Here is a 24,555-nt window from a genome sequence, read left to right as displayed (position 1 = left end):
TGAAGTAGTAATCGGGGGTCACTTGTCCCTTTTCCAATTTCTGGCTTGATGGATGATTTTTCGCTACTAGGTGCATGTAAGGGATAAATATTTTTCATGAATTTGTTACAGAATGTGTGAATGTTTGCGTTTTTGTTTGTCGGTTTCCATTTTGCCCGTCGTGTATTCGTCAAAGTCGTTTTCGGACTTAAATAGTTCCTTCACTTCACATACATTAAACAATACGACGTCCACTATGTCATCCATAATTGTTTATAAACACTTCACCGCGTATTAATACATGGATGTGACGTAAACAAGCTAACCGTGGTGCATTGACTTTTAGAGGTGGTACATCGTAGAATCAACCACCTGTAATCAGCAATCAAAATGGTTCTTTCCCTACAGGTATTTTACAATTGGCCATCTGGTGGAGTTAGCCAAAAACGTTCGCAAGACAGCTGGAGGCTAATTTTGTTTTAATGTCCCAAGGACTTGAAATCCACCTTCAATCTTTGGTCCCTGAAAAATGGTCACGGGGAAGCAAAATATGACCCCAATATATTTTCTAAATACTTAAACGTTATACTCTAGACTGTAGCATTTATTGCGCTTACCCTTTACAACAACTTCACAGAAATCCATACATGTTGAGCCTTTAGGATTGTTGTAGTCTTGGTAGAGCGTCACGTACCTTCCTGTGACATCACATGTTCTAGTGGTTATATCGTCAATGTCAGATCCGTCATCTCTACCTGCGATTTGTAAACCACAAGATTGCCCTCCATTACCCTGCTGTGCTGACGTAGATGTGTATACCTGGATTCCTTTTCGTCTCCACTCCCCTATCAAACGAAATCAGTCAAATAATTGTAGAATTAATCAATTACACATTGGTTGAAACGACATGCTGATACGCTGGATAGATGGCTTTTCAAAACATCATATGCTTCAGTTTTAAAAATTCCTTCAATTAATATGATTATGATGATAAACGTTACAATGAAGCGAAGCTCTATGAAGTGTACGACTGGCTGTGGTCGGCGGGAACGTGGAGGACGGGGTCAGAACACATGCCGTTACAGGGTTATTTGGATTTCTTGTACAAATGGTGGACGTCCTAGTTTAGTGTAGTTGATAGACGTCTTCATCCGGTAAGTTTGCCTTTTATTTCTTCATTTACTAATTCAATATATTCCAGCTCACCGTCATAAAACTTGCGCTATCGTCTTTATAGAGTTGTTCACTCCATATGAAGCAATTTCAGACACTTAAAATGTCTAATAGGAGAGTTTTAACTAAAGGGCATTTGGGGTGTATGTAGCAATGAAAATTGACTCCTCCGTACAGCGTGATTGACCGCCACTCTGGACTAATAATATTTTGCGGGTCATGGACTACGGCTACAACGTTTCTTGGACGCCATTAAGTTAAACAGCATAATTTTGTCGGTGTGTAACGCTTTTATAAGGTTAGCATTAACATTAGTTTAAATCACTGTCTGCATCAACCGATTGTGAGGTCTAGGGTAATAAGGAAGTCTTGCCTGAAATTTTACAAATTATCAAATTCAAAGAAAATAGAAAATATGAACAAAGTTTGTTTGTACATCAATCATACATTTACTTTTAAAAAATAATAACTAAAATAATTATTTAAATTTCTTTGGGTATAAAATCTAATTTAACATTTACACTTTTTAATTTTCATTTGAGTTATGAATGAAAACTAACCTTTCAGAAGTACTAATAATAATTTAACATATTTTTCGTATTACATTTTTCGTTTTGCTTGAAACAGTTTTAATCTTCATTTGGATGTAATTGATTTTCACTTGAGTAATGTCACAGAATTATACAAACAAATGTAATTATTGACAGACTAGCTAGTTTTGCGGGGTGGGACATAGCATAGTGGTAAAGCTCTCCCCATCGTTGAGTTAATTTGGGCTCTTTCTTGTCTTCAGCCAGTGCACCACGATTGGTATATCAAAGGTTGTGGTATGTGCTATCCTGTGCATATAGACGATCCCTTGCTATTAACTGAAAAATGTAACGTGTCTGCACCGTAGACTATACATATCAAAATTACCAAATGTTTGACTACTAAATCAATGTGCTCTGTGGTGTTGTTAAACAAAACAATCTTTAACTTAGATGATTTTGCATTCACAAGCATCCCTCCTCCCTCAATTACAACAACAAAATGTTACTATAAGCTATATTAAAACAATACTGGTAAGATATTTACTTTTTGCAACTTTTTAATAAAAATCAAATAACATTTCCAGTTAAAGGGAAATTCCTGAGTTTGCTACAATTTTTAAGATGTTATCGACTAACAGACTGTTTCTAACTAACGATTGTAATTACATATCAAATATATGTTTCTGCATAAAACGTTAGTGGCTGTTTATTAAACGTGTTTCTGATCCTTCTAATATTTGTATAAGGTTAAAGTTCATTTTATTTCCTAAAATATTTTTTTTCGTACGTACGAAATTATTTGATGACAGAATCCAGTTTGGGCTTCTTACAAATATTAAGACGACCAGAAACACATTGAATATACAGACACTCATATTCTGTAAGTTTAATCGTAGAAATATTTTATTAGTCGGAAACATCTTACAATGCAGCAAACTCAGGAATGTCCCTTTAAATACATTGTTTACTAGTCTTCTTAATGTACTGCTATATTTATAATGTTCCAAATTATACTCTGTCAAAAACGAAACGCTATTTATTTATGATCGTATCACAGTCAAATTTGACATGAGTATGTGACAATGTGCTTGCTATGGACTGACGGCAGTGGAGGCGTTTTCGTCACCAAACAGCGTCGCACGAGGGCGCTGAAATCAGTACCTTGTGTGGCCACCAGCAGCAGCAATCACTGCGCGAAATCTCCTTGGCATAGACTGAATGAGTCTCTGAATCCGGGCACGTGGAATCCTAGCCCATTCTTCTTGCAGTGCATGTAGCAGTTGCGGAAGCGTCTAAGGCTCCGGGTCACGCTGGCGTACACGTCTGTCCAGTTCGTCTCATAAATGTTCAATGGGGTTGAGATCTGGCGATCTTGATGGCCATGGCAGCGTATTAATGTTCTCATTCTGTAGGAAATCCACTGTTACACGTGCCGTATGCGGCCTGGCATTGTCCTGCTCGATCCAAAATGGGAAGCATGTGACGGCGAAGAATTTCTTCCCGGTAGCGTATACCTGCCAGGTTGCCTTAAACGAACACATGTTCACTTCTGCCGGTGTATGAGATGGCTCCCCACATCATGATACTCCCTCCACCGAATTTGTCAACTTGGGCGACGCAGTTGTTGGCGAAACGTTCATTGTGGCGTCTGTAAACACGTTGTCATCCATCACGTCGCTGTAGAAGGAAACGTGACTCGTCGCTGAACCATACTCGCCGCCAGTTTCCCAAGTTCCGCCCCTGTACATTCGTGCATCATCAAACACGTAAATGTCGATGTTGACGTCGCAGGACGGGGCCAACATACGGTCTCCTAGCTCGTAAACCAGCTTCTCGAAGTCGGTTCCGAATGGTTTGTGCAGACACCCTTCTCAAACCAGGTATGCGTCCTGCAGTGTTCGTTGCTGTGGCAGTTTGGTGACGCAAATGCAGAACCCGGATGTAGCTATCTTGTGCTGCAGTTGTTATGCGAGGTATTCCACTTCTGGGCCGGTCTTCAGCTGATTAAAACTCCTGGTACCTGTCCCAGAGACGTGAAATTGTGCTCTGATGGACGTTCATGTGGCGTGCGACTGCTGACTGCGATTCACCTAACTGGAGGCGGCCTATTGTATTGTTTCAATTCGGCAGGCTTAGTCTTGGCATCTTGTAACTCGTCTACGTCGAAATAGAAATGAGGCATTATTGCGAGCATTGCAGCTTTAAATACCCATCACTACCCCCAATCATTTCCCCGAGTTTCACGTGCAATCGCCAAAATCTGACCATTGCAGTCCGATTTCCTGCAATTGTCGCACAACGTGCCACAACGTGCGTTAAATTTGTTTTAGGGTGCATTTGGGCATGCTGTCTCATTCCAGGAACATTAACAAACATTAACATTCAGCAACATTGTATAAAAAAAACGATATTTTGTAAAATCAAACGCTTTCCTTCTTTCCCTATCACCTATGCGATTTTATTTTTAACAGAGTATATTTTGTTTCCTGTTAATATTGTATTTGCCTGAAATGAAATTAAACTCATTGTAATTAAGAAAATGGTATGTAATGTGTAGTTATAATTTATATATCTTCACACGGATAAGTTACAAACTGTTATAAATATTTGTTTTTATATATTTCAGGAACTCACAAGACAACTGAAACATCTTGGGCCAGTGCTCAGCCCAAGATGCCACAATTATAACAAGCATGTACCAAGTCGGCCCAAAATGTCCCAACTGCTGCAAGTATGTATGTTTGTATGTATGTACGCATGCATTGATGTATGTATGTATGTATGTGTGTGTGTATGTATGTTAAAGTTACAATTTGCATTTTCCAATAAAAATATCTATTATTAAAAGAAATTATTTCGCCAAATTGAAATAAAATTCAGCAAATGTTTGAAAATTAAAAGTTGACGTATTTGACGAGTGATAGAGCTAGCCCTACATCCTTGGTCACAAATCATTTCATTTCAATTTATTTTCGTGCTCATATCCAATCATGCATGCTGTCTTGGGCACACACACCTCAGCTATCTGGGCTGTCAGTCCAGGGCAGTGGATTAGTTGTTAGTTATTAGTGGTTAGTGAGAGAGAAGAGGGTGTAGTGATCTTACACCTACCCACTGAGTCGTTAAATCTCGCCCTAGGTGGGAGCCAGTACCGGGTTGCGAACCCAGTACCTACTAGCCTTATGCTCGATAGCTACCACGACACCACCAATAATATGTGAATAATAAATAAATGTGTGTGTGTGTGTGTGTGTGTGTGTGTGTGTGTGTGTGTGTGTGTGTGTGTAAAATATTAGATATGTGTGTTGTGAGTTAGTTTTGCAAAGAAAGCAAATGAAATAAAAACCAGCGGTTTACCCTGCCAAGCCTCTAATAATAAAACAAAAAGTAAACCATAACAAATTAGAAAAAAATAAATAAATACAGATTGAAAAACCGTCATGCACATGCTGCTTTCAAAAGGGAATAGGACCAAACAAAACAAACTGCATCAATACATACATATATACATACATATAGGCATATAGAGGATTCGTCACGAGTATTTTTTAATATGGAAAATATCAACCGAGTCAGATGTTCTCAGAAATTATTTTATACTCACAGTCTGTCCTGAAGTAGATGACGACTTGATGAATGAAATATTCTTGACCCAGATCCACCTCCCACCAGGTGTATGGCTGGTTAACGTTGGTAATAATACAAAACTTAAAACTTTGAGAGGTGTTGTCATCCACAGCGTTTCCTGCAGGTGTATTGTCAATGTGTGAACTCTGATATGCAGTCTTCCCAACGGCTACATTATCTGTTTGTCAAAACACAACGGGTACAACAAAAACAAAATTATATCCATTTGTAAATGAATATATATGATACAGTAATAACTGAAGCTAAGAAAATTAAGAACTATAGTATTATCATGAGTGATCGGTTACATCAATTGCCGCATACTCGAGAATTCACAACGATTTTTTATTTATTAATAATATCAAGATGCATGCTTATTCTACAAACCGCCGTGATGATGTGATTTACAAAACCGTCGTCATTGTATTCCATCTGTGTCAGCCAGTGTTTTACCGTGCATACCAAACTCCACTTGTTGGTAATCAACCAGACCAGTTTTCTCTTTTTACTCTCTAAAACACGTAAATATAATAGCATGTGTGTGGGAGAGCGTCGTTAAATAAATATTTTTGTTATATTTTCAGATTACGATTATGTAATGTCTGTTTGCTATGTAATGTGTAAGGTAATGACCTTAGGGCCCCAAACCTGACAGTACATAAATATTTATTTTTAAAATATACAGTTTTCTCTTGTTTTCCTCTCTTTGTCGATAACCATCGAATATTAGAATACCATTTTCAGGGCGAACACCGAACACTAGTCTATACGGGGATGTAATGTAGGTCAGTAGTAAAGTTGATCGCCTGCGCTGCGGTTAGTCGTAGGACCTGTTGTATATTCCCAATCTCAACCAGTGCACAATGACAGGTACATCAAAGGTCGAGGTATGTGTTATCCTGTCTATGATAAAATGCATACAAACTAGCCATTCCTGCTGTTCCGTGTAAGTAGTCTATGTATACTATCCTGTCTGTGGGATACTATAAATAAAAGATCCCTTGCTGCTAATCGGAAAGAGTAGCCCATTCCGAGCGGCAGTGGGTTTTCCATCTGAATATCTGTGTGGTCCTTAATAATATGTCCCACGCCAGATAACCGTAATTATAATGTGTTAAGTGTGTCGTTAAATAAAACAATGTTCCTTCCTTCTCTCTAGTCCAAGTATCGATATAATATTTTAATTAGACACCAGATAACCGTAGTTTAAAATATGCTGAGGTATTGTTAAACAAATATTCTTCGAGTAATTTTCTTTATCATGAGACTGTTTGTCACGGGGATTCTATAATTCCCGTAACTGAATAAAACACGATTATCAAAATATCTCTCCTAACTGTATATCTATTAGATCTCTCTGTAACAGGCGGTTAAACCCTAGTATGGCTCGTCTCTAGGTATGATCAGAGATACGATCTTATATAAAGTATATATATTTATAGCACGTTTAGCTCACTAGAAACACAACAAAACACAATACACTTTGGAATCTGTATTATCCTACGCCGACAAATGTACAGCCGTAGTAGTTAATTAATAACAGCAATAATAACAACCCAGAACTGATCACTTAATTAGTTAATCTCTAGGTGTCTAGTTACACAATATGCGAATCACTTCACCGTTACACCACACCCACGCGTGTGATAATTGAGAAACGCTTCTAGGAGAAGTTAATTAATAAAGGAATTACCACTCTATTCCTAACGGGTTAATTTTTAATTAACCCTAACTACTCATTCAGTAACCTTGTAACACAGAATTAATACTGGTACCTATCACAATAAAGACAATAACCTTCAGTTTACCTAGGTCGTCTAGGATGACTGGCTAAGCTTTATATGACCAAATACTCATATAATGTTAGAACAAAAAGTCTACGATTTACTTCGTCAGATGACCGTAGACACTGTCTAAAGAACATTGGTATAATACAGTATTAAAATATTTAAAGTCACATCAATCACATCAAGGTTATACACAGAGCAGAAATGATATTTACCAAAGTCCAAACGGACTAACGTTCCCGGGAAGCTTCCTTTTCGTTTATCCCCCTAACTCTAAAAAACTAGCTATTTATTATAAAATCAGAATTCGCCTGGGGGTACAAGGCGGTAACTCCCCCTATCATCTGATATTTCACCTCTACTAGAGTCGGTATATTTCTCTCTGATCGTCAGATTTACTGACGCCATCGTCGCCAAATCACGGTCGTCGAAACCGCACTCGCAGAGGTATTACGTAACTACTCGCCACATGGCCTCCACAGCTGGACTAAGTGCATATTGGAATGTCCGATCGCGCGAAGTATTACGTAACAAGTTGCCCACCTGGGCTACGGGAAATGAAACTGCACACGGCCCTCTAACACAATTAAAATCGCCACAGGCGAAACAAATTTAAGAGCATGTACCGTCACACACCCCCACCTCAAAAAGGATATTTCCTCTACTCTAGGAATAGGGAAATATACTACATTAAAACAAAAAGGTGCGTTAACCGACGCATACGGGCATTTATAACACATGTAATAATAAGGTGACTACCAGTAATCACACTGAGTCTCTGAGTCCCTGGTATACAAATAAAATATATCAAAACAAAACAGAAATCAGAAATGTCAACACATTATCATAACGTTCAACTTCGGGACAGGGCATCAGCGGTTACATTGGATGTGCCCTTGATATGTCCAATGGTAATTGGGTATTCTTGCAGAAGAAGACTCCACCTCAAAACTCTCTGGTTGGAGGCTTTCATTAGGATGGTCCAGTCCGTCTTCGTCTTCTTGGAACAGCACAGCTCCAGCACCCACGTCACTGGCACCCACAGCTAGCTTGAACGGCATTCGGTAGTCTGGTGCTGCCATCACGGGAGACGAGTAGCGCCTCTGCTTGAGACGGTTGAATGACTTCTCGCATTCACCTGACCAATGGAACTTCGTTTCCTTCTTTCTCAGCGTCGCACGTTTTCCAGGTTTTCTCCGATAGGCATGCTGTCGACGCGGTGTAGCGTTGGGTTCCAAGCGCACATCTTGGCTTAAGGCATTGGTAACCGTTGGAAGGTCCCGACAAATGGAAACATTGTCTTGTATCAATGTAGTCAGCTTTGCTCGCTGGGGGTTCAAGTCTGCTAGAATCTGGCTGTTGGCCAACTTGATCTCCGCAGTCTTGACGTCATCACAGGAAATTGAGTGTCTCTCAATTTGGACCGGTCTCTCTGGAACTATCGGCAGTCTGTCAAAATAACCTTTTAGCAAATTGATGTGACAATACCTACTTTTCCTAACCCTATCAGGAGTGTTTATCATATACCCTGTCTCATTAACCCGTTTGTGCACAGCATAGGGCCCGAAATACCTGTTCTGCACAGAACCCCGTTTAATGGGAAGGTACAGCAGCACCTTATCCCCTGGTTTAAATTCCCGACTCTTAGCCTTCCTATCAAACACTGATTTTATTTTGCTCTGAGCATGGCTCAGTTGCTTCCTAGCTAGTTCGGTCGCCGGCAACCTCCCATCTCTAACTCTCTTATTTATTAATACTCCCTTGTCCACAGTTAACAAGGTAGTGCGAGCTGCCAACAAATTTGGATCAGCCCCCTGCTCTAGAATTATCTCTTGTCTATTACAAGGTAAATCCCCTCTATCAAAGACAACTGGTTCAATTCCCCTCTGCGGGAGATCAACAGGTTCCACCACATTTAATTTGTCAGTTGACTTATCTACCATTTTACTGATAACCTCATCCACTCCAATTTCATGGCTCACACACGTATCAGACAAATCACAAATATCCTCTAGATCCCGTGCTAACCTACTGGCCATAGCCCTAGTCTTTACACACGCAGGATAATTAATCTCATCAACCTCACACTCTTCTATTGGTAACGTGCTGTCTTTAATTAACAGTTGGTCACATTTCGGCTGACAACACTGACTAGTCAAGTCATTTCCCAACAAAACTCCTATGTTTTCAACGGGCAAGTCCTTCACAACCCCCATAATGACTGGTCCCGTCACAAACTTTGAACACAAGAAAACGTTATGTAACCGAACAACCATTTTTTCTCCAGTAACCGAGGTTAAGGCCAAACTACGTCCTATGTCTGAATTTTCAATACCAGCTAAACACTCTTGCGTGATCAAACTCTGACTACACCCGGTATCTCTATAGATTGATATAGCCTTAGGGCTCAATTCTTGTTTCACATCACAAACCATACCAGTGGACACATACGGGTTTACTTTCTCTGCCATGGGACTAACCATTAACTCTCTCGCTAACGGAGCTGACCTCACTAAACCGACCACTTGCGCATTATCGCGTTTCCTTTTAAAACAATCTCCGATAAGATGGTTATCCTTTTTACAGTAACTGCAATGTGGACGAAAAGTTAGTGCATTGGCTGATAATGCAGGTCTATCCTTACTTTGCCCACCAGGTGCATTCCTTGCCTGACTAGCTGACCAACTAGATGACTCTCCCCGATAGTTACTTTCCCGGGAAAAACCTGGCTGAAATTTCTTCTTATCACCCTGTTATAAAGAGGTACCCGGTACTGCCTGAGCTTTGTGTATTAACACGTAATCATCTGCCACTATGCCTGCCTCCTCTATCTTTTTGACATCACGATCCTCTAAATGAATACGTAAGCTAACTGGTAATCCATTTTTAATGTCCTGTAAGATCAACAACTCCCGTAACTCGGTATATGACTCTACCTGATGAGACCCACCCATTTATCAAACATCCCTGCCTTCTTAGCCACAAACTCACTATAAGACTGACCCTGCGTTTTTCTCAACTCGCTATACCGTAAACGATAATCCTCAGGTCGTAATTCATAAGCCCTCAACACTGCAGCCTTAACTAGGTCGTACTGACTTGCTCGCTCATCACTCATTGAATTATAAGCTATACTAGCCTTCCCCTTAAACTTAGACACGGCTAACAATGTCCACTTAGACTGCGGCCAATTTAGCTGCTTAGCGGCCCGTTCAAAAAGTTGAAAGAACATGTCTACCTCCTGATCGTCAAATACAGGCACTGATCTATAAGCCTCCGACATGTTAAAACCATTTCCTGCCTCACATCTAACTTCTTCAGTATTCAACTTTAACTCATGTTCCACTTTTAATTTTTCTAACTGGAATTCTCTATCCCTCTCTTCTCTTTCTCTCTCTCTCTCTCTATCCCTCTCTCTATCTTCTCTATCCCTATCTTCTTTCTCTCTATCTCTATGTCTATCTTCTCTATCTCTCTCTTCTCTTTCTCTCTCTCTCTATCCCTATCTTCTTTTTCTCTATCTCTATCTTCTCTTTCTCTCTCCCTCTCTCTATCCCTCTCTTCTCTTTCTCTCTCTCTCTCTCTCTCTCTCTATCTAATGCACGTTCTTCTCTTTCGTACTCAAGCTTTTTAAAAGCTAACTGTTGTTCCATACTCAAGTCACTTATCTCTATCTCTGGAACAATCTCACTTTCTTCCATAACAGGACTATCACCAAAAACTTCCTGGATAATAATTGTCCTTATATTTCCTAAGGTTTTAGCTGATGTTAAATCAATTTCTCGCTCACCCGCGATTTCAACTAACTCGGCCTTACGTGCTCGCTTAATCTCCACTACACTGAGCGTAGGCCTATCCAGCAAATTCTTATCCATGTTTAGATATGACGCACTTAATATTAATTAATTTTCTAGTGAACAACGTGCTACTTCTGATAAATTTGTAAAATTAATTTATAAAGCCCCCATTTACAAACAATACTTTTTTTTAAAATATGCGTGTCCCGTTCCAGATCCGGGACGAGCGCCCCAATTTTCTACTCCTGTCACGGGGATTCTATAATTCCCGTAACTGAATAAAACATGATTATCAAAATATCTCTCCTAACTGTATATCTATTAGATCTCTCTGTAACAGGCGGTTAAACCCTAGTATGGCTCGTCTCTAGGTATGATCAGAGATACGATCTTATATAAAGTATATATATTTATAGCACGTTTAGCTCACTAGAAACACAACAAAACACAATACACTTTGGAATCTGTATTATCCTACGCCGACAAATGTACAGCCGTAGTAGTTAATTAATAACAGCAATAATAACAACCCAGAACTGATCACTTAATTAGTTAATCTCTAGGTGTCTAGTTACACAATATGCGAATCACTTCACCGTTACACCACACCCACGCGTGTGATAATTGAGAAACGCTTCTAGGAGAAGTTAATTAATAAAGGAATTACCACTCTATTCCTAACTGGTTAATTTTTAATTAACCCTTACTACTCGTTCAGTAACGTGTGATAATTTAGGAACGCTTCCAGGGGAACTTAATTAATAAAGGAATTACAGCTCTATTCCTAACGGGTTAATTTTTAATTAACCCTAACTACTCATTCAGTAACCTTGTAACACAGAATTAATACTGGTACCTATCACAATAAAGACAATAACCTACAGTTTACCTAGGTCGTCTAGGATGACTGGCTAAGCTTTATATTACCAAATACTCGTATAATGTTAGAACAAAAAGTCTACGATTTACTTCGTCAGATGACCGAAGACACTGTCTAAAGAACATTGGTATAATACAGTATTAAAATATTTAAAGTCACATCAATCACATCAAGGTTATACCTAGAGCAGAAATGATATTTACCAAAGTCCAAACGGACTAACGTTCCCGGAAGCTTCCTTTTCGTTTCTCCTCCTAACTCTAAAAAACTAGCTATTTATTATAAAATCAGAATTCGCCTGGGGGTACAAGGCGGTACCTCCCCCTATCATCTGATATTTCACCTCTACTAGAGTCGGTATATTTCTCTCTGATCGTCAGACTTACTGACGCCATCGTCGCCAAATCACGGTCGTCGAAACCGCACTCGCAGAGGTATTACGTAACTACTCGCCACATGGCCTCCACAGCTGGACTAAGTGCATATTGGAATGTCCGATCGCGCGAAGTATTACGTAACAAGTTGCCCACCTGGGCTACGGGAAATGAAACTGCACACGGCCCTCTAACACAATTAAAATCGCCACAGGCGAAACAAATTTAAGAGCATGTACCGTCACACTGTTGCAAAAATAATTAACTGGGCTTTAGTAATATAATAAGGTAGGCTACTAAAACAATTTGCGAAGACAATAAAACTTACCAAAAGCAGCGAATAGAGGCTCGAATTGTAGACTAAAGAAACATACTAGAATAAGATGATGTATCCTGACTCCAGCCATGTCGTGCGTCTTCTAAGAATGTTGATCAACCAGGAAGTAAGAATTTGGCCTCAATTTAAACAAGACGTTCGTTCTATTGACTGCACACGATTAAACAGTGTACGTTATTCGATATGTGTAAACCGTGTGCGTGTAGCCTACTGTTGTTTTGTTAGGGCAGTAAATGAGCCTTACATACGTTAACATGTGTGATCTGAACCCCCAACCCATCCCGTGCACGCCACATCCATAAAAAGGTTTTAAAACATCGATCCCTATTCGTGCTGCATCTAATCCACCACTACTATTACATCCATTTGGATACGAATACACAGGTTATACTGACAGGGTATTTGATAAAAAAAAACGCTCACTTCAAATGTGTGGAGTCAATTGCCGTCTTTAAAAGAAGCAGCTCGTATGACCTGCTGACTACAATATAAGGAAGGTGTCTGAATACCTGGGTTTGAAGATCAGTGTATAGGTCAGTCGCTAAGTGTTTCGGGTGAGATTTCGTTGATCTTACTCGTTGCGTTCAGTGGGTTATATCCCGTTCCAACCAGTAATCCACCAAGTCGACAGCAGAGGACCCCAAAAGTGAAGTGTACTGGGGCCGGAAATATAACATTTGTCACTATGGTGGAAATTAATCTCTGAGGTGCAGAGTTCATGAAAATATAAGATCTCATTTTTAAAAGTTGTTGCGAACAAGATGGCGGCCATTTTAGAAAATGGCCGCCTATCAATAAATAAAATTGTATATCTTTAGAGCTACGACACTTAGAAATCTGATCTTTATGGCAAAACTGCTGTTTATAGAGTCAAACTGTTTGTTATACAGTCAGATAATTGGTTGTCAAACAGTTAATATGGCTGACGAAAATGGCGGTGCTTTTAACGTGGAAATCTAATAATATGTGTTGAAAGACACCTTTTATGTTAAATAGTATTATCCTGTTCAATTATTAAGACCCAAAGTTTTTTGCAAATGTTACGTTTATTTCCTATTCGATATTTGTTTTCTTTATATTTTCATGAAAACAAGCCCAAACCCCGACAGGTTTTATATACAAATCATCATATAAAATGCACGAAGTTGACTTAATTCCACTTTTTAAAAATCTCTGTGTCTTTTGAATGCACGTTATTTCTCCTATAAATAACTAATGTATTTGCATATCAAAACATTGGGATCTGAGGCTACGTGAAGGCCATTATAGCTTGTTTCACTAAATCAAGGTTATTATTGTTTTGCAGTGTGTAACAGCATTGTCTAATCTTTCCGTTAAACATAGATGTAAACAAACAGAACATGTAACCCTTTCTTGTAGGTGCATTATATTTAATAAATTTAGCTAATGTATTATGTATTTTTATTTTATTATATCAATTATATATTAGCATACCATACCTAACCTAACACAACTGAGGTGTAGCACAGTAATAAACACAAATCACCTCACACACCGCAGGAATGTGCTTTCCAAATTTATAAATAAATTTAATGCAGGGCCGGACCCAGAAGACCAGGTAGGGGGGCATAAAATGTCAAAGGCCACCAACATCAAATAATAATAATTTTTTTATTTAATTTGCCTCTAAATTGGGAACTCATATATATATATATATATATATATATATATATATATATATATATATATATATATATATATATATATATATATATATATAGTATTTAGGGTGGTGCTAGGGGCTGGGGTTTGGGGGTTGGGTGTTACATTTGTAATGCGAAAAACCAAAGGGCTATTTTTCGGACTCGTATGGGTTCAACCACTTTTTCATCCCGCAGACACAGCCCTGTTCAAAATACGATAGCATTGCTTGGTCAATAACATCATTATTTCGATCTATGACTGCACGTGCTATTGTAGCAATGTGTAAACCACGTAAAATACAAGTTAGGTAGGGTATATAAATTCATTGAAAATGTATTAGTCGACATTCTTGTTATTGTTATTTGAAGAAAAATATGGGTAAATCGAAAAACACTTCAGTTGATGTAAAATCGTGTATTAAGAACGTTTTCGATTATGTTGAAGATGAATATCAGCGCGGTAGACCTAGGTATGCTTCTTATCGAATTGTCGATCGAGTTGCCGCTGCACTTAAAGTTTCGGTTTCAACAGTGAAAAGAACTGTGAAAAATCTAAGCTCTACGAATCCAAGCACAGAAATCACTGTTAAAAAACGCGACCGAAAACTCATCGATTTATTTGATAAAGATGTTATTAGACGACGAGTATACAGATTTTATAGAGAGGGCGAATTACCTACATTACATAAGATTAGCGTGGCTTTAAGGGAGGAATGTGGAATCAACATATCCATATCAACTTTACGAAGAACACTCCATGACCTCGATTTTAAATACCAACATATGTCTACAACCGGAAAAGTGATTTTTGATGACGCCAATATATCAGACAGGAGACTGTCCTATCTCCATGAAATATCCAGTTTACGAGAACAGGGGTATTTAATAGTGTATCAAGATGAGACCTGGGTGAATGTCAACCACACAACATCCCACCACTGGACAGATATCCACCCGGGCACAAGTACCGCCAATCACCTGCCGAAATCAGACGCTGCTGATCGAGTTCCTAAACTCTGTTCGGTGACTGGGAAGGGAAAAAGACTTATTATTTGTCATGCTGGCTGTGATAAATATGGATTGATAGATGGCTGTGAATTGATCTTTGAGGCTAAAAAAACCCAGACGGAGACTATCATGGTGAGATGAATCATGAAAATTTCATCAAATGGTTTGAAGAACAACTTATGCCTTCTCTACCAGAACCTTCTGTTATCGTCATGGATAACGCAAGCTACCACAACAAATTAACTGAGATTACACGATGTCCTGCACTAAACGCTAAAAAGGAAGAAATTCAGTCGTGGCTACGAAACAAAAATATACCTTTTGAGAGTAACATGACAAAGCCAGTTCTTTATGAACTTGTGAAAAGTAACAAATGTGCAAAGCAATTTGTTACTGATGATATTGCTGAACGCCATATCGAGTCGAGTCAAAGGGCACATAGCTTGTCATAATGATGGTAAAATTACCACGGTGCGGAGAGAACTTGCACATGCATTGAACTCTGTCACACCTACACACTTCTCTGACGCAGTTAAACATGTAATAAAGATCGAAGAAGATTTTAGAAAACAAAATAGTTTTATAAGAAAAAAAAATACCCCCTGTGATGAAGAAATGAGTTCGTCGACTGATTAAGTTATTTCTCCATACCCATCAGGAGTATTACTTTAATGTATGCATGAACTCTTTAACACCAAAAACAATTTATTTCCATATCATTCACTATCAAACAACCTAACAACCTATAAACTAATCGACTAGAAATGCATATAGACTACACATACATACGAGAGAAATGTTTATTTAACGACACACTCAACGCATTTGATATACGTTTATGTGGCGTCAGACAAAACGGTTAAGGAGCATTATGACAGTGAGAAAGAAACTCGCTACCGCCACATGGGCCACTGTTTCCGATAAGCAATTTTGATAAGCAATAAGGGACGTTTTATATGCACCATCCCATAGACAGGATAGCACATACCACAGCCTTTATACATCAGTTGTGGTGCACAGGCTGGAACTAGACACAACCCAATGGGTCCACCATGTGGGATCGATCAGTCGACCTACCATGAGCGACCGCTTTACCTCTGAGCTACGTCCCGCTCCATATACAAAAGAAGCCTTAAGTGGGGTTGGGGTTGTGCAGAGGGTCACACCTCCACCAATCGCATGCATACCATATTCTTCTCTCTCTCTCCCTATAACCATATAACCATAGATTAAAATATGTTGAGTGCGTCATTACATAAATAACGTCTCTCTCTCTCTCTCTCTCTCTCTCTCTCTCTCTCTCTCTCTCTCTCTCTCTCTCTCTCTCTCTCTCTCTCTCTCTCTCCCTTCAGCGCGCGCGCTTGTGTATTCCTCAATATAATTATAATATTTGATACATTTTTTTTTTTCAAACTGAGGTTTTGTCACTTGAACTCCCCACCTGAATCCGCGCCTGCTTCATGTTTACAGATATTTTCATACTACGATTTGTGCGGATAGGACGATAGAACCGAACATTAGTTTGAAACGCACTATAGAATGATGCTTTTGATATGCAAATGATCTTAGTTATTTATAGGAGAAATAACGTGCATTCAAAAGACACAGAGATTTTTAAAAAGTGGAATTAAGTCACACGCTAAACAAATATCGAATAGGAAATAAACGTAACATTTGCAAAAAGACTTTGGGTCTAAATAATTGAACAGGATAATAGTATTAAATGTTGATGGCTGATAAGTTTAGTTGACATGTTTTAAAGAATACTAAAACAAAATTTAAAATCTAAAATGATAAATTAAGATGAAGGTACATATGCTATACCATTGATCAAATAGTTGCTAATTCAGTAAGCAGTGTTGTCATTATACAGCTATTAGCACTCACATGTTACCACAACCACAAAACCGAACCATGAATGAATTTGACAAAACGCTTAGTGAGTAGCGTTTGCCAAAACTGATGATACAGATTCTATTTATACTGATTGCTGAACATCCTGGTGTGCATCAGTAGACCCTTTGCATATACTTCACAATGCTCATGTCTTGACATTGGACAACATTGCACAGCATCATGCAAATGTATCTAAGGGATGCAACAGATGATTGTGCTGCATGTGTGTAGATCCACCAACACAAGTTATGTCAGTTCAAGTCAGTTGAGTTAAAATTTGTTTTGTTTAACAAAACCACTGCAGTACATTTATTTATAAATCATCGGCTTTTGGATGTCAAACATTTGGTAATTTTGACAAATAATTTTGGAGAGGAAACCCGCTGCATTTTTTCCGTTAGTAACGATCCCACAGACATGATAGCACATACCACGGTTTTTGATATACCAGTTGTGGTGCACTGGCTGGGACGAGAAATAGCCCAATGAGGACACTGACGGGGATCGATCCCAAACCGATCGCACATCAGGCGAGTACTTTACCACTGGGCTACGTCCCGCCCCGTTTTTTTGTGCTGGAATTTCAAACATTCTTTCATTCAATCATTTATTCATTCATAAACTCACTCACTCACAAATGCATCCATTGGTTTATTTAGTTAGGCTTTTGTAGTTATGAAGGAAGGAAATGTTTTATTTAACGACGCACTAAACACATTTTATTTACGGTTATATGGCGTAAGATATATGGTTAAGGACCACACAGATATAGAGGGAGGAAACCCGCTATCACCACTTCATGGGCTACTCTTTTCGATTAGCAGCAAGTGATCTTTTATATGCACCAACCCACAGACAGGATAGCACATACCACGGCCTTTCATGTACCAGTTGGATTAGTAGTTAGGTGTTTGTGGATGCTGATAGCTGTATAATGACAACAAAGCTTTTTTACTGGGGAACCATTTGATCAATAGTATGACATGTGGGTATCTTGATGTATTACTTTTTACAATTATTTATAATTTGCAGTTAATTTTATTTTAATAATTTTGAAAACATGCTAACTAAACTTATCAATAATCTAAAACTAACATTTGACGTAAAATTAGTTTTTTTTAATCATGTTACAAATATTTGTAGATTTTCATACCATAATAAAATATACAGTTTTGATGATAAACTGGCGGCCATCTTGTTCGCACCAACTTTAGAAAATGTCATCTTATATGTTCATGAACTCCACATCCCAGAGTTTAATTTAAAGGCATATTGTCACAGACCACTGACCTATTTAATGGCCTAACAAAGTATTACCTGAATAAAAATAATTCGAGTTGTCCCTAAATGCACTTTATTCAACCATCTTCATAACCACCATACTCCATTTATTAATATTTTGTAAAAATAATTGAATTATGGCAATGGTCCATAATTCGAAAATTAAAATTGCCGAGAGGGTTGGCATGGATTTCACTCCATCATGGTTCAGTTAAGGTGATGTGATAGCTAGATTTGGTTTCCAACAATTAATGTAATTTTTATTTATTATCCATTTTTAGAGAAATACGGTCCATAAATCCGTGACAGTATGCCTTTAAGCCATAGTGGAAAATGGTATACTTCTGGCTCCAGTTATTCAGGCTTTAGCGGTTAGGTGTTTGTAGATAACGACAACCAAATGTGCATAATTACAGTGCTTTTAGTTGGAATCTGGTCATGACAATTTCAGAATTGTGTCACCATTTCCTTCAATATTCCAGAGGTGTTGTGTCATTTGCACGTGTTATTCACACTTCATGCGCCCACGTTGCCTTATGCGCATTTTGGGTTACGTGTTCCTTCTTATCACTGGAACGTAAAACGATTATATTGCTTCTCGACACTCTGAAAACTACTTTTGTTGGTATCTGATTGTCGACAACGTGATGTCACGCCTCTCAGAAACTGAACGTCTTCGAGCGATTGATATGCTTCAAGTTGGAATGGCACAAAACAGTGTTGCTAGACGTTGTGGTGTATATTGATGTTCATCAGAACACAACAGAATGGCTGCGGAGATATTACCAATTGTTTGCAATAATAAAAATCTTCTTTAATTTAGGAAGCCTACGTATGACGTCACGTTTGCAAAATGCCTATATCGGACTAGAACAGCTAGACAAGTATTTGAAAACGATAAGTGACATTCCGAAACATCCCTCAGTTATGGTCAATTAGTGGAAGAGATGCACGCAACCGGTTACGATATCAAACATTACGACCACGACTGCTCATCAATACGGTGTCCTGTTACAACGTCACCGACGACGCACCAACATGGTATAGACCACACTTTAGTATCAGAAGACCAAATAATAATAACAGATAAATAATACGTGCATGGCGAACAAAATGTTTTGATTTGTATATAAAAAATTAAGTACAATATATGGCACGTACTATCCTATGTCTGAGTAAAATGTATCTACAATACTCCTTGATGATAATCTGTATGGAGATGAACGGTTTCCTCTCTCGCATTAATCTGTGACAGCTCTGTAATATATAAAGTAATTGCAAGCGCAAGCAGTGTAAATACGTTTTAGTTGGAAAATACGTTTAAAATTGTTTCAAACGTGCAACTTCCATTATGAACATGAACGTTATTTATGCTTTACGGGATATTTTGTTTTTGCTGAAGTATATGTGATAAAATAGGAATGAGGAATGTATGTGTGAAATAGATATAATAGCAATGATGTCATTTACTTTATTTTGTTGTTTGTTTATTTATTATTTATTTAAAAAAATTTACATTTATTTTATTTATTTATTTTATTTTAATTTATTAAAATTAGAAATGATTTTATTTATTTATTTATTTATTTCATTAATTAGAAATGGTTTTATTTATTTGTTTATGTACACAGCATATACAAATATTCGGTAACCAGTCAATTCGTACCATAGTCATTTCGTATCTTAGTCATTTCGTACCCAATTTTACCATTTCGTACCCAAGTCATTTCGTACCATAGTTATTTGGTCATTTCGTACCATAGTCATTTAGTACCATGGTTATTTCGTACCATGTCTGTTTGGGCATTTCGTACCTCAATCATTGTGTAGCTTAGTTGACTGATAGATAGTAAAATGTCGAATTACTGATTAAAAAAAATAAACATTAGGTTAATGCAACTATATTGAAGCCCCACCCTTAAGAAAGAAAGTAACAAAGAAACAAATAACAAGAAAAGGATGATATGTTACTTTTATTACTTTTATCTTCAAACGTTTCCGTTCATCATTATATTAATTACCAACGAGCACTTTGTGTTAGAATAACATATCAAGATCTTCTAAGACAAGCTGCTCTCAGGGCTAAGGACGTAAGCCTATATAAGATGGGGGGAGTCTCGTATTATATGAAATGATCATCAGTGGCAATATACATATGTCCATTTAAACCTTTGCTCACTTTACAAGGTATGTTTACACGTCAACGTTTATTCGTCAACAATAAAAATAAGAAGTGGTATACCGTGCCAAAAAAATAAGATACAGAGTATGAAACCACTATGGTACGAAATGACCAAACATTACGGTACGAGATGGTAAAAAGTAGGTACGAAATGGCTATGGTACGAAATGACTGTGGTACAAAATGACCAAAGCACTATGGTACGAAACGACTATGGTACGAAATTACCATAAACTATGGTGCGAAATGCAGTGGTACGAAATGACTAGTAACCAAGTTTTTTTAGTAGGTCTTGTGTACCATGTTGTGCAGGGAGAGTTTGCACCGGTAAGTTAATGTTTAAAACCTCAGTGATGTTTTCCTTTAGAAATATAATATATAATATAAGGTTAGTATGTTTGTACTTGAACAAAAGTGGGATACAGCTGATTTTGGTAATTTTCAAACAAGCTGATTTTGGAATTGTTGGCATATTATGATGAATCTAATACAAAAGCGTATCTCACAGTATTTAAAATTATTTATATGTATAAAATATCAACCTAATTTAGTTTTGTTGAGTACAAAGAATAATGCTGTTCATTTATATTTAAAACAAACATTGTGAGAGTACTGCTTAAGCAATGCATATCCCTTACCGAGCACGATTTTTCGTACCTCTGAAGAGCTATAACTCTGTGAAAAATGGGTAAATCGTCATGAACGCCAAACTTGATTTGTAACAGTACAACATAAATCCATACCTAAAATTCCACCTCATTATCTTGAGGAATTATAAAAAAACTTCTTCTTCTTCTTTTTTTTTGTATCACCATAATTTTGTGAACAATGGGTAAATCGCTATGAAAGTCAAACTTCGCCTGTAACAGTACACGATAATATCTTGAGGCATTGTGATAAAAACTCCGAAAAACTATATGAGGGAAAGAAGGACAGATAGGCAGAAGGAGAGAGACGAAACCTATAGTCGCCTCCGGTAGGACTGGCAGGGGACTAATAATAAAAAAGAAAAACGGGTAACGTTTGTTTTGTATCGAGTACTAGTATATCGTCTTGATTACGGGTAGTTGGAATCTTAAGAAAATAGCAAAATGACTCATGTTTGCGCATATCTTGTTAGTCCAGCATCCAAACAAGGATCCGACGCCATATAACCGTAAATAAAATGTGTTCAGTGCGTCGTTAAATAAAACAGTTCCTTCCAAACAAAGATGACTGGGACCCCGAAGACCAGCCCAGAAAACTTAAACTTACACAGGATAGAACTCATTCGAATGTATACAGCTGCGATGGTATGCATTCATGAATCACTGTAAAAAAAACAGTGATGATACCAGGTGTTCATAAATGATGAGCATATCCTGCGCCACCGTTCGCACCCGTCATGAGCACAACCCACAGCCAGACAGTCCATAGTGTGAAACATTTTCTCAAAACAAGATGGAAAGGCATGTACATGGTCAAAATAGGGTATTGCATCAGATTGGGTTATGTCCTCGTATTTCCCTGGGCAGGATTGGATACACGTCATACTTCTCAAACCATGTCACTAGCTTACGTTTAATTTAATGTCTCGAGATCCAACTTTTACAAAATATATTGACCAATCAAATCTGCCTTTAATACATTACGTTAGGAAGATGAGTGTTTATTATCATATATGTACACACATGTTGTTGTTGGGTTGTTGTTGTTTGTTTGTTTTTTTGTTTTTTTGTTTTTTGTTGTTTTTTTTGTTTGCTGTTCTGTTTTAAATTTATTTTATTTGGGGCAGCTCAGTCGGTAACGCACTCGCTCGGTTGGAATACCAGCTGTGTACTTATTGTCTGACTGGGCGTTTTCCCATCTCAAATAGTATCTCCACGACAAGTATCTCAAATATCATGGTATGTGTTGTCCTGTATATGAGAAAGCGCATATAAAAGATCCATTACTGCTAATAAATAAAAAAAAGTTGCGGTTTACGCTCTCGTTATCTCTTTGGGCCTCAACTATATGTTCTAAACCATGAAATCGTAAATAAAATATGTGCGTCGTTATTTTGGCGGTGTTTAATTTTTATTACTTTATTTTTTTTGCATTTTAGCGTGTGACTTCAAAATTCTATATTTGATGAAAAAAATATTTTAAGATATCCATCATAATATTACAATCATTTCCATGTCATTAAACGCTGTTGGAACTTTGTATAAAAAACTAAATATATATCTGGTAGCTGACTCATCAGACATACGTCCTGTGTGTCCTTAGTTTGACTTTCGATATTGGTTTATAACCCGCAGTTATATGCAGTCCAAGATGGTGGCCATATCTACCAAAACACAGATGAGGTTGAAATATGCATAATAGATCATAATAGCCTTGTGTAGCTCTCCATACTGCATCTTGGTTCATATGTTATAACAGAGATATTGCTGTATGTCTATAGCATTAGCTAAAAATATGAAAAGTCTTACTGAATGGTCACATTTCAACTAAGTTGTCCAAAATTCGCAAATTATTCCATACCATTCTCTTTACAATCACCAAAATTGCAGAACTCACAGCAAATCATATATCTGTTTCGATATTGATAAACCATTGTCTTTACGCATTTGGTGACATTACATGGTATAGAAATTTAGACAGGTATTACATATAGCCATTTATAGTTTCACGTGAAACATATCGTCTTCGTCTGTATTCTTCTCAAAATTTTGTCAAGTTTCTGGCAGGGTTGTCAGGTGTGTTTTGGTTGTCCAGGGAAAGAGTATTTTTGTTTTATCAGAACCTCATAATTGCGGAACTCACAGCAAATAATATTTCAGTTTCGAAACATCGACTTTACAAAGTTAAAGTTTGCTTTGTTTAACAAAACCACTGGAGCATATTGATTTATTAAACATGGGCTTTGGATGTCAAACATTTGGTAATTCTGACAAATAGTCTTACACAAGAAACTGGTTCCATTTTTCCATTAGCAGCAGATTATCTTTTATATGTAACATTTCACAGAAATGATAACACATACCACGGCCTTTGATATACCAGTCATTGGTGCATTGGCTGGAATGAGTAATAGCCCAATGTACCCACCGACGGGGATCGATCCTAGACCTACTGCGCAGCAGGCGAGCGGTTTACTATTGGGCTACGTCCCCGCCACCTGCCTTTGTTGTAATTACATCTGAAAATCAATATGAGATATGTGTATAGATACGTGGTAGACTGTTCTAAAAATGTGTCCTTGTGTCCATACTTATTTGTGAACGAAACTGGATTATTTCAGATTGTGGTACACATTAGGTTATTAACAACTGTAGTATGTATATTATCCTATATGTACAAGAATATATTACAAACGATCACTGTCAGTCACTGTCAGTAGCATAGGTGGGTGTCTTTTGAATTTGAAACCGAAATATTAGGATGTAGTTGTAGCAATACCTAAAATGATAACGTATATGCGTGTATAGCAGTATAATGTTTCCAACATAATTTCACACTACAATCGTCATAGCACAGTAGCAGTGTGCGTTCTACCCAGCACGTTTGCCTAGTTTCCTTGAAAAAGCTCATGCTATTATATGAACAAACAAGGAAGAAGGAAATGTTTTATTTTACGACGCACTCAACACATTTATTACGGTTATATGGCGTCGGACATATGTTGAAGGACCACACAGATATTGAGGGGGAAAACCCGATGTCGCCACTTCATTGGTTACTCTTTTCGATTGGCAGCAAGGGATATTTTTTATACACCATCCCACAGACAGGATAGTATATACCACGGCTCGTAATTTTGTTTTCGCCTGTGGCGATATTAATTGTGTTAGACGGCCGTGTGCAGTCCAATAAGCACTTAAGCCCAGGTGGACACTTTGTTACGTAATACCTTCGCGCGACCGTACATTCCAATATGCACTTAGTGCAGGTGTGGAGGCCATGTGGCCAGTAGTTACGTAATACCTCTGCGAGTGCGGTTTCGACGACCGTGATTGGCGACGATCGGCGTCAGTAAGTCTGGTCTTCAAAGAGAAAAATATGCCGGCGTG

The 24,555-nt window shown here is 37.9% G+C and overlaps 1 protein-coding gene across 1 annotated transcript; it reads right to left on the bottom strand.

Moving 5' to 3' along the window:
- Window positions 1-343: 343 nt before the first annotated feature.
- LOC121391652 lies at window positions 344-12,700 on the bottom strand. The gene is made up of 4 exons (XM_041523206.1): window positions 12,479-12,700; window positions 5,290-5,490; window positions 597-824; window positions 344-351 (listed from the first exon to the last, which is right to left on the bottom strand). Exons 1-4 carry the CDS (start codon window positions 12,555-12,557, stop codon window positions 344-346), a joined length of 516 nt encoding a protein of 171 aa, XP_041379140.1. The 5' UTR covers window positions 12,558-12,700.
- Between the last annotated feature and the right edge of the window lie 11,855 nt (window positions 12,701-24,555).

The sequence above is a fragment of the Gigantopelta aegis genome, unplaced genomic scaffold, assembly GCF_016097555.1.
Source record: "Gigantopelta aegis isolate Gae_Host unplaced genomic scaffold, Gae_host_genome ctg2771_pilon_pilon:::debris, whole genome shotgun sequence".
NCBI lineage: Eukaryota > Metazoa > Mollusca > Gastropoda > Neomphalida > Peltospiridae > Gigantopelta > Gigantopelta aegis.
Note: the sequence above shows the minus strand (reverse complement) of the source record. Positions and strands in the feature narration are given on the sequence as shown.